Genomic DNA, 12080 nt, shown 5'->3' on the forward strand with positions numbered 1-12080 from the left:
GGGTCTTTTACTGCCTGACTTTGCAAAAATCATATAACTTCTTTGGGAATCCATTTTCTTATTTATGCTAGACTGTGTCCAGGATTTCTTTGAGACTACCATTTTATAATTTTATGATTCTAAATCTTAAGCTTATTAAACTTTTCTTTTATCACCCCTTTTTCCTAATAGCAGTTGGCTTCTTTATATCCTACTCATTATATTTTAAAACCAATCATTTGTTTATTTCAGGTTTAGAAATTTTATTTTCTGAGATATTAGTGTAGGAGCTCTACACAGCTAATCTTCACTAAAAACATTAGAAAACTTAATAATGCATATTAAACAAAGTATCTCTTCTCTTGGCCCAAACTACATGAAACTGAACAATAAATTATTTTAAAAGTGTAAACCTTTTACACTTATAAGGACAGAGAGCTAAAAGAAGAAATATCAGCAGATTAGAGATTTGAAAAGAGTTCATGATGAGAAAAGCAATTCACAGAGTAATAACTAATTTAGCAGAGCAGGGATAAGCTACCCTAAAGTATCTGTAGAAGACAATCCAAATGAGATGATGAGCATCTCTCGTCCCTCATAAATCCTAAAAGTTTCAGAGCTTGAAAGTATCAGAAGCTATCAGAGCTTCCAATGAGGCACGGGCTGAAAAAAGGGGGATTGTTTCAAAGTCTGTATGTGGAGGGATGGGACTCCTCAGATACCACCCCACACAGCCCCTTCAGGCAAAGCGCTGGAAGTATATTCTCCAGAGGACTCTCTAGATTCGGGAACACCAGGCACAGAGTACAAATATTTGGCTGAAAACTGAGATTAAGGTAAAGTTCCTTTTCCTTATCCTGTTCTCAGTTTGTAGCCAGCCATAGCTCATGTAGGAAGTTGGAAGATGGTTCTTTTCAGAAATTCACTGAACTATAAAGAAAATACCTGCTGACTTTTGGAGAATAAATATATATAGTAAAACTAAAAGCCAAGAGATTTCTTTTTTTTTTTTTTTTTAAGTTTATTTATTTTTGACAGAGAGAGACAGAGACAGAGCATAAGTGGGGGAGGGGCAGAGAGAGGGAGACACAGAATCTGAAGCAGGCTCCAGGCTCTGAGCTGTCAACACAGAGCCCAACGCGGGGCTCAAACTCACAGACCACGAGATCATGACCTGATCCTTAGACACTTAACCGACTGAGCCACCCAGGTGCCCCAGAAAAGCCAAGATATTTAAATGTTAATCAGGAGAAAAAACTTCAGCATCAGATTAACATTTTTAAGTTATTTTATAGATTCCTACTTTATGATATGAAAAAGTCCCAGTGGAAAAAAATGGGGGAAAGTGTATTTTATGTTTAGAACAATGATTCATTGGGGAAATTGTGGAGTTGATCTATGCATAAGATTACTATAGCATCTTTTAGGGGCACCTGGATGGCTCAGTCAGTTATGCTCCCAACTCTTGATTTCAGCTCAGGTCATGATCTCACAGTCGTGAGGTCAAGCCCCAAGTTGGGTTCTAAGCTATACATGGAGCCTGCTTAAGATGCTCTCTCTCCCTCTCCCTGTACCGCTGCCCTGCTTACACACGTGCTCCCTCTCTCTCTCTTCCTCAAAAAAAAAAAAAAAAAACACAACAATATAGCACCTTTTAAATAGATCTTCTTAACATTATGACAGACACCAGAGTTGCTTATAGGTAGTATCAAGGCCTAATTTTATAAATATTTTTAGCATTTTTCATATTAAAAGTTTTTTTCATGCAAGAATTTGTACATGTTTAATTCAGAATACTAAAATACATTATGATTCTTTTCTCCTGATCCAAAACTTTTTTAAGTGGCTGAATTATCAAACTATCCTATCTTATAGGTCTGGCTGCCTTTTTACTTCTCTGAAAAGAAATTATGAACACAGTACATATCTTCCTTCAGTGGCAATGTGCTGGTGTCTCACTTCTCATTGTTTAATGTAGTAGTTCCCATATGCTGCACTGGTACTAACTGAATAAGAATCCACCTGTGGAGCCCAGGTGGGCTGGGCTGAGGAATCTGAGGAATACAGATTCCTTGGGTTCCTCAAAAAATTAAGAATAGAGATACCATATGATCCAGCAATTCCACTTCTGTGTATCTACCCAAAGAAAACAAAAACACTAATTCAGAAAGATGTATGCACCCTTATGTTCATTGTAGTATTACTTACAATAGCCAAGATATGGAAGAAACCTAAGTGTCCATCAAGGTACAACAGAGAAAGACAGATATCGTATGATTTCTTCTATATGTGGAATCTAAAAACAAACAAAACAGAAACGGACTCATAAAAAGAGATTGAACTGGTAGTTGCCAGAGGAGAGGGAGTTGGAGGATGGGCACAAGAGGTGAAGGGAACTAAAAAATACAAACTTTCAGTTTTGTACTGATCAAGTCAGGGAGATGAAAAAGTACAGCAGAGGGAATGTATTCAGTAATATTTTAATAACTTTGTATGGTGACAGGTAGTTACTACACTTGTCATGGTGAGCATTTTGCAATGCATATAAATATCAAGTCAGTATGTTGTACACGTGAAACTCATATAATCCTGTATGCCAACTGTGCTTCAAAAAATACAGATTCCTGGGCCTCTGTGAGTCTGGTTTACTAGGTCTGAGGCCTTGCCTAGGAATCTGTATTTCACAAGCTCCCCAAATACTCAGATATAGAAATCAGGTTTGGAAACCACTGGTTCAGTGTGCTTTTAATATGAAACAAAACGTAATCTTTTAAATCCTTGAATTACAAATATTAGAATAGGGAAAAGAAAGATTCTACATGTCATATGAAAGTGATCAGATTTCAAGACTTGAGTTTTTTTGGTTTTTTTGTAGGCTGGGATCACTATGGAAGCAACTTAGCACTGGGGGCAGGTGAGATCCTTAAGATTTCTCTCTTTTTCTCCCCCAAGGGACAGTTTGATGATCCTTTTATTATTTTTTTAAATAGTATTACAAATATTCCTGAAGTTCATATTAGTATATGATACCATTGGCCTTTGTAGGCCAGACAGCATGATAAGCTGACTCCTATAGATGGCTTATGGTCCTAAGGGGGTGTCCCGAGGTGTAATGTTATAAGCAAGATTAATCATAAGTTAAGTGTATATATGCCCTTTGCCAAAATGATAAAAGCCAAAAAAAGGGTAGCGGAAGGAGGTCTTAAATTTCAGGGTTTTGATGGTACTATTTTACTGAAAAAGAACTTTTCCATGATTTTTAACAGCTAATATAATGCCTTCATCATCTCACCTCTTTGGCTCAATGCCATGGGGACCACCAGTGCCAGTTCCTGGGAAGCCTTTTCATCATGCTTCATATTCTGGGACCATGCCCATGGCTGGGGGAATGCCCAGTGGTGTACACAATCAGTTCATACCTCTACAGGTGAGACCTGAAAAGAGAATTAATGTGTGTGTGTATGTGTGTGTGTGTGTGTGTGTGTCATATACGACATATGTATACATATGACATATGTGTACATATAAATGTATACATATATACATATGTATATGTATACATACATATACATATGTATACGTATACATAAATACATATATATGTGTGTGTGTGTGTGTGTGTATATGTATATATTACATTTTATTTATTTTTGATAGAGACAGAGCACAAGTGGGGGAGGGGCAGAGAGAGACAGAGACACAGAATCCGAAGCAGGCTCCAGGCTCTGAGCTGTGAGCACAGAGCCCGATGCAAGGCTTGAACTCACAAACCACGACATAATGACCTGAGCCAAAGTCGGACACTTAACTGACTGAGCCACCCAGGTGCCCCAAGAATTACTGTATTTTTAAGAGAGTTCATTTTTTAATGCTCAAGGACTATTGAGAAAAATTTATTTAATAATTACTGATTCAAGGCCAACTAGAAGTCCAGTACTGGTCTGGATGCTAAGAATATATATTATGACCATTAGTCGGGGCAGCTGGCTCAGTTGGTAGAGCATGCGACTCTTGATCTTGGAGTCGTGAGTTTGAGCCCTACATTGGATGTAGAGATTACTTTTAAAAAATTAAAAATAATTTTTTTAGAAAAAATAATACATTTTGACCAGTGGTGATCAATCTGACCTGGTTCCTGCTATCTTGAGTTTGTGTTCTAATAATTAATAATTGCAGCAAGTAACATTTTTTTCTAGCACAAGTGATTTTAAAATGAGGAATATAAATTTTCTTTAAGTTATAGAGAATTTTTAAATATTTAAATGCCTTTAATTGAAGTCTGGTTTGGAGATTATAAGTAGAAATCACAAGTCAGCATTATTGACAGATATTAGCAACATGCTTAATGACACTAGTTTTTTCTGCCTGCATTGTTAATTAGTGATGCTTTTATTCCTTAAAGGTTACTAAGAAAAGGGTTGCAAACAAAAAGAACTTTGAGAGTAAGGAGGCCCAGAGTGCTCCAGCTACCCCACTTCAGACTAGCCAGCCAACATCTTCCAGTGTCACCAAAGTGATTCCACAGGAGACTTCATCAGCTTCCTTAAAGTCCTCTCAAATTACTCAACCTGCTTCTTCTTTTCAAGTTGAAGGCGCCTCCCAAGGCCACAGTATGTCTCACCACAAGTCAACACCAAGCTCTTCTTCAAGAAGAAAATCAAGAAAACTGGCTGTCAATTTTGGTGTTCCTAAACCATCTGAATAAATTTGGTACTTGGAATTAAATTAATTTCTTTTCTTTCCAGCCAGCTTTTTAGAAATACATATCTGTGTCTCATAAAAAATTGGAATGTGCTATTTTAAAATAATATGTTTCAATTAAAATTTTTGATTTGTTGTCAGGCACTTTTCATGCTATATCAAATTGTGGATCTTAAACATGTACAGTTTGTTTTACATCAATTATACCTCAGTAAAGCTGTAAAAAAGAAAAAAAGCTAAATTAAACCTTGTGTTAAAATAGTATCAGTGGACTAAGCATTAAAATGTACCACTCTAACTATTGGCCTCATCATTAGAAGCATCCTAAACTATGACGTAGACATCATAGTGCAATAATAATAAATTTTGACACTCTTGAGGGATAATTAAATGGAGCGTGAAAATCGGGCCTCAAGTATAATTTACCAAGTGTGGATTTTATTTCTCTTTTTAATGATGTAACAAGTTTATCAGGAGAATGGCTCTTATTTATAAGTATTTTAACTTAGGTTTTGTTGTCTCTGAGGGTCCTTTATACCTGCTGTGAAACGATCACACTTGTGGTGGTGCTGCCAGTTTTGCTTTATTCTAGATTTTGTACCAAAGCAAGTTTAGAATATTGGTCAGAGTATTTCATTTAACTGCTTAGAACTATAAATAGCAATCTAGATTTGAGCAAGTAATTACAATTTTTTAGATTACTCAAAAACCAGCATTAGTAATTTCTAATAAAATTAAGTTTCAAAATCTACAGGGTACAATGACCACAAATTAACCTTCTAACAGAGTAAAGTAAAATCTATTAATCATGTTGTTAGTTGAAATAAATTGTGTACTCTTTTGTATAGCTTTTTACCTGCTTACCTAAACATATGTGAGAGCTCCACTGTTGATCCTTGTAGTGCTTCTTGGGACTGATGAAATTCTAATTTTTTAAAAAATTCTAAGGTGTGCTATAATACAGGCACAATCAGTTTGTGGTGTACTTAATTTACATGACAAATGCCTGTCTCATTCTGTTCCCACATTTTTAGCTTTATGCTGAACTGTTCAGTGACGCTGGCATTTTGTCTTTGCATGTCATGTGTGGGTGTGTAGTGTTCAAGCTATGGCTGTTGAAATTATTTTAGAATTTATGAAAACTTCTCAGTGGTACCAGGGCCTGAGTTTTTATATATATATTTATCCTTTAGTTTTTGTGATATGCTTATATTTTTAAGGAAGTAAGTTATCATACTTTTTTAAGAGTAGAAACCATAATGTTTATATGGAGCTGCTTATTATTATATCCAGTTTCACTGAACTCATTAAAAACTCTGCCATGAGTCTTAAAGTAGTCTATTTGTTTTTTAATGCTGGCATTGAACTAAATGGATTCCTTTCTCTAACTGCTGATTTCAGAGTTTCTCTATATGTTAGTAGGATATTTGTATATTAGTAGTGCCTTTAGTATAAGAGATAAATGTTCATTATCTGGCATTTATTATAGTCATGTGAGTTTCTGTGATTTTATTTTCTGTTAATTTTCCAGAGTCAAGTGTTCATTGGTTCCCAGCATTCCCTTGTTGGGAATGTTTATCTGTCGTGGGATATTGAATAATGAGGCTGAAATAATTCTCAATGTTTGTCCTCATTATCTCACAGACTCTCTATTTATTTTAAAAGGAAACATCTATTACAGGAATACAATACAAAAAATTGAAATTATGACAGTAATTTTCTGTCAACCTCTACTACTTTAAAGTGTGTAATATTTTTCACCTTATGTACCTGTACAAACCAGCAGTCAAGAATTGTGTCACTCATCATTGCTGTGTGACCCCTCTAAAAATAGTGCACAACCCACATCTTTTTTAGAGTACAGAGCATGTGCCATCTTCTGAAAACTCCAAGAAAAGTTCCAACAGGCATATTGCCACCGAACTCATAAAGATATTTCCCGTGTTTGAACAAAGTGAGCTGATAATTCTCCATGCGTAGGCAGTAAAAGTGTTTTCTTTTTGTTCTTTCCTCCCTTTTATAAAAAACATAGTATTCTAAAGGTCAAGATTAAAGAGAGATTAAAATAGGAAAGCGCTTGATAGTGACTAGATAGTGGTCACGCCTTCATGTCTTTTCCTTTCCCCCTTGTAGACCTATTCCAGATGTGGGCATGAGGTCAATAGATCAACAGGACTTGTGCCTCCCTGTGGAGGCTGTGAGAAGTAGAGGCTGTTTTTATCTCATGATAATCTTGAGGAGACTAGTATGGGAAACTTACAATTTTTCCCTTTTGGATGGGGCAGACTCAAACCAGCTCAAAGTATAGAAATATGCCCATTTGTTGAATCTGTTATAAACGTTCAGTGAAAGCTGTGGTCTGTATAGGGCACGGAAGAACAGAGTCCCCAAATGCTTCATGCTTCCACATAACTACAGCAGTTAAATCTGAATATTCTTATTCAATAATTTCTTTTTTTTTTTGAGCGCATTAAGTGAATTTTGAAGATTGATTCTTCTAGTCTCATCATACCTTGTTACCGTTTCCTGCATTACCTGATCATTACCTGAGTTTTATAATTTGACAGAATGTAATTGCTTTAAACATCATGTAGACTAAAGTCTTAAACATCAGAGAGACAGTTGCATGGAAAATTATTTTTGCCACTGTGTGTACCTTGGTTTCAAGTTAAGACTTCCTTGCTTTTCAGAGGGATAAGTAGTTCCTTTAGAACTGTGAAAAGATAAGGTGTTGTTTTTTGTTTTTTTTTTCTGTTGGTGGGAGAAATAACTCTTAATGCAGGTTTTTTGTTGTTTATTTCCTCTTCTATGATCAGGTGATCAGGTATTTGCTTTGGTTTTAGACTGATATTTCCAAACTAATCCAAATTCTTCGTTTCAGGGGGAGGGTCAGTGAAGAGGTAGAAGAAGCAATCTAATTAAATAAGATACCAGTCACTGCATTTTCAGACTATATTTCTAGCTCAAGGAAATAGATAAGCTGCAGGGGCTTTTTTATTCACTCACTTTTTAATCATCTGTTCTATTTGTATTAATGAATCATACATTTTTATAATGGTAGTCTAATTTTTACATTAAGTAAATAGAACTGTCCAGATCTCCATTGAAATTAGGCCTAATGTGCTTTGTCTCATCGTTCAGAGCATCTTTTTTAAAGCAACTGTGTACACTTCCACAACTTTTTGAGCTTGCTATCTTTCTTAGGATCATCTTGCTTTCAAATTGCATTTTTACTGTAGAGGACAATTAATGTATTGGAAAGAAATAACTGTGACAGGCATTCTCTACTCAAAAAAAAAAAAATCACAGAAGTTCCTTTATCATTTTTCTAGAGATAGTGATAGTACTCAAACTGGCAGTGTTCTTTACATATATTTTGTAAGCTTTGTCAGTGGAATAGTCTTTTTCATGGGAGCTTCCTTTTCCTAGTCAGGATAAGGCTTAAAATTCCAGAAATGAATATTTTTCAAACTGACCTGGTTCGTATTTCCATCAGACTTCTCCATCTTCCACCAGGGGGCAGTAAGAGACAGTGTTGAAACAAAGAGACAACAGTGCTGAGTCAGCAGGCGTGTGGAAGTGTCAATGTTACAACACTGAGTTAAAAGCTCAGATGGCACTGATTTTTTTTTTTTTTTTAAAGAGGGAAAAAATGTATAAAATAGTTTTAGTAATGAAGAATATCAGGAATATAGCTGCTTTTGTATTTGTGTGTATGTCAGTGAACCAACAATTATGCCTTGCTCAATCAATGCATTCAGCCATCTCAAGTGCAATTTGTGATGGAGACTCTGGTTTCCAATAGATAGTTTTACGTAGTTAAACCTGTAAAAATTAATTTTTTTCCAGAAGTACACCCATTGCTGTTGATTTCGGCAGTTGGTATACTATTAAATTGCCTAGGCCAAATAATTAAGCTTCTACAGATATTTTAGTATTGTGAAGCTAAATTTTCATACTGTTTCTCATGAAATAATAGGACTGAGAATTTGGTCCACAGTTTGCTTTAAGTTATTTTATTCCTTTCCCTTTACAGCTAAGGGGCTTTTTCCTTTGTTTTGGGGTTTGGTTTTTTTGTTGTTTTGTTTTGTTGCCTCAGGTCTCTTACATTTTCTTTTGCTTGCACCCAGTTGCTTCTCTGAGGGTTTTCATCTATTTTGATATATGAGTAATAAATGGTGTGCTGTATAATTAAAGTGTTCAACATTCTGTTCATTTAAACAATATAAGTATAATTCATACATATGTATCTTAACTCATTTCTTTTCTCACATAGCTATTTTATAAGTAATTGGAATTTTTCATTAGATCTTATACAGAGCAGTATTTTATTAAAAATTCAAAAGGGAAGAATTTTATGTGCTCATTTTGTAGTTTTTGTTTTTTAAATATCTTTACATTGTCTGCAATTAAAGTGTTTTAAACTTGCATTGGAATGGACTCCGAATGTATTTTTGTGTTAAGTTGTACATTTGTAGATTTCTAGCATGAAGTTAGCCTCAAAATGTTGTGCAGAAGGATTTTAAAATATGAGAGTCATTGAAAGAGTTAAAACATCTATACATGTTAAATGCTATATGGATTTTAATTAAACCCTTGAGAATGATTTCATAAGCTGTTTTTTCTTGTATATTTACATTAGTATCAAAAGTAGAAACATTACAGTATTCACTTAAACCCTATATCTTTTTATATCTGTATCTTGAATCTATGTCATTTAAACTGAGACAGCATGGTTAGTGGAGAAAGTCTGAAGACTGTAGATTCAGATGGCCACTGTTCAGATCCTTTCTCTACTTATTACTAGTTGTAAATAAGTCATTATATTAGCTTTGGCAAGTTACATAAGGTATAAGCCTCAGTTTCTTCATCTTCTAAAAGGAAGAAAACATTCTTCGTGTTGTTAACATGTATAAAGCACTATGTACATACTAGGTGTATTACAAATGTTAGTAAATAAGGATTTATCCTTTGTATATGAAGATCTATCCCAAATATACAGTCCTCTGAATGGTGCCAAATGCCTTTATGCTTTTCCCACTGAGTCACTCTCCAGTATCCAGTTTGTAGAGTCCTTGTGCCTGACCTGGCCATCTGGGAGACTCTTCTCTCTCTGTTCTTCTTTCCTGTCATGATCCCCTGTATCTTTTCTACCATGCAAGGGAAGGTTCTTACAGAGCTACATAGAAAGAGGCTCTCATTTCTACTCATAAGACTGGGGAATCTACCAAGACTCACATCTTGCTGATATTACCCATGTCTCACAATATAACTCCAATGCATTATTTTACCAAAATCTTCCCATGGTATGGGTGGGAAGGAGTTGGAAAGAAGGGCTTAAGGAGGGAAGAACATCTCTTCCTACTGTATCTGCTCCCAGTCTGCCTGATAAACCTCAGACTGCCTCTAGTGAGACTAGACTTCACTCAAGACTCTAAAGAGCAATCACATCCTGATATAGTATGTGGCCCCCTGATCCAGCAGGAGGCCTGTGGTCTACACTTACCAATGGAAACTTAGCTATTTTCCCACTCCATTCCCCTAGACTTCCAGCTCCTCATATTGAGATCCATAGTAACCACTCCTCTTCACCCCAACTCTATAGCATCATTGGACTTCTCTCCAATCTTGGTACCAATCTTTTGACTTGAGCATCAAAACTAAATAAGCCAAAACCCATTCAAGCTAGCTTAAGGAAAGGAAATTTGTTGCAAGAAATTGGGGCAATCTTACAGAATACAATCCAGGAAGTACAATCAAGGTTCTCAGGACCTGAACCTTAGGGGGTTACCTTCCAGTGCACTCTGTCTCCTCTCCATGGGGCTATGAGGTCTGTGGTCTCTGTGACTCTGTAGGTCGGGTCACTCATCTGTAATAGTGGTGAGAGGGGAGGGGAAGGCAGGTCATCTTGAGCTGCTCCTACCGGCCTGTGAGTTGACAAGGAAATGCTGACCTAAGTCAGGCTCTTAAGCAACAACCACATCCTGGTCTAGCAGTTCTTACAGTTTTTACATAAAAGAAGGCCTGCAAAACAGCTTTATCCTGATAGTAACCAAAGCTCACTGTATGATGTGCCTGTAAACAGCTCTCATAAAAGGGCCATCCCAGTTAAACCCCTTCAACTTGGCAAATGGTTGCCTTTAGAATATTCCAGTGCTTGGGGCGCCTGGGTGGCTCAAACATCCGACTTTGGCTCAGGTCATGATCTGGCGGTCTGTGAGTTCGAGACCCGCGTCGGGCTCTGTGCTGACAGCTCAGGGCCTGGAGCCTGCTTCTGATTCTGTGTGTGTCTCTCTGCCCCTTCCCCACTCATGCTCTGTCTCTCTCTCTCTCAAAAATGAATAAATGTTAAAAGAAAATTAAGAATTTTCCAATGCTTTATGGAGCCCCTGATTCCTACAATTGTAGGAGTGTTAGCCATGTTTCACTGAGTTCCTAGATAATCAATCAATAAGTCTACTGATTACTAAGTGCCTAATATCCCAGGCCAATATTAGAAATGGTTTACACAGATTATACCCTTTAATCCTCATAACCCTATCATGTAAATAGGTTTTACCTATGCAGTAGTCTGACTTCAAAACCTACACTCTTAACCACTTTGCTATACTATAAGGTTCAGGTTTCATAATCTAGTTTTCACATCAACACTGTGTAGTTTTGTTAAAAATATACTCTCATTTTATTTGTTGTTTATTGGTATCTTTTAAGGACTTAGTACAAGCACAGCATTAACAAATAGGAATAATGGAGCACCTGGGTGGCTCAGTTAAATGTCCAACTTCAGCTCAGGTTATGATCTCGTGGTTCGTGTATTCAAGCCCCACATCTGGCTGTCTGCTGTCAGTGCGGAGCCTGCTTCAGATCCTCCGTCCCCTTCTGTCTCTGCCCCTCACCCCATCTCAAAAATAAACATTAAAAAAAATAGGAATAAGACCTAGTCTTGACTATCCATAAAGTCAGTAGAAGAAGGACAAGTAAACACAAGGCACAACACCAGTATAACAAGTCCACAAGAAAGGGGAACCTCATAGGCTGGGAAAGTATCAGGGTCTCTTTTCTGATCCAGCAGGAGGCCTGTGGTCTATGCTTCAAGGACTCAAGTGAGGGAGGAGACTGATCAGGGCTGAATTGTATGGTGCCAGTTTAGACAGGTAAGAGGTAAAATGGAGGTGAACGTAGACACTAGGTCATAAAGAGCATTACAGACCACGTTAAAGTGTTTTAATTTCATCGTGAAGGCTATCTTAGTCAAAGCAGCTTTGTTTGGGCATAACAAAATCCCACTTAAAGTAGCTCAAGAAGGGGCACCTGGGTAGCTCAGTCAGTTGAGCTTCTGACTTTGGCTCGGGTCACCATCTCATGCTCTGTGAGTTCAAGCCCCACTTCAGGCTCTGTGC

General features: G+C 36.8%; 1 protein-coding gene and 1 long non-coding RNA gene across 6 annotated transcripts in view; one reads left to right on the forward strand and one right to left on the reverse strand.

Moving 5' to 3' along the window:
- The window catches only part of LOC122198813, a 29771-nt gene extending 21532 nt beyond the window's left edge, over positions 1-8239 (reverse strand). For both annotated transcript variants that reach the window (XR_006193171.1, XR_006193170.1), the window contains exons 1-2: positions 8157-8239; positions 3272-3413 (exon numbers count right to left, since the gene is read on the reverse strand). This is a non-coding gene — a long non-coding RNA (uncharacterized LOC122198813). The remainder of the gene's footprint in view (positions 1-3271; positions 3414-8156) is intronic.
- XRN1 (5'-3' exoribonuclease 1) overlaps positions 1-9286 on the forward strand; it is a 121257-nt gene extending 111971 nt beyond the window's left edge. For 3 of the 4 annotated variants that reach the window (XM_042903623.1, XM_042903626.1, XM_042903625.1), the window contains 3 exons: positions 2855-2893; positions 3246-3406; positions 4382-9286. In XM_042903623.1, the coding sequence (XP_042759557.1) occupies positions 2855-2893; positions 3246-3406; positions 4382-4684 (503 nt within the window). In that variant the 3' untranslated portion in view covers positions 4685-9286. The remainder of the gene's footprint in view (positions 1-2854; positions 2894-3245; positions 3407-4381) is intronic. The other variant, XM_042903624.1, reaches the window with a different exon arrangement.
- Positions 9287-12080: the final 2794 nt, after the last annotated feature.

This window comes from Panthera leo, chromosome C2, assembly GCF_018350215.1.
Source record: "Panthera leo isolate Ple1 chromosome C2, P.leo_Ple1_pat1.1, whole genome shotgun sequence".
Taxonomy (NCBI): Eukaryota; Metazoa; Chordata; class Mammalia; order Carnivora; family Felidae; genus Panthera; species Panthera leo.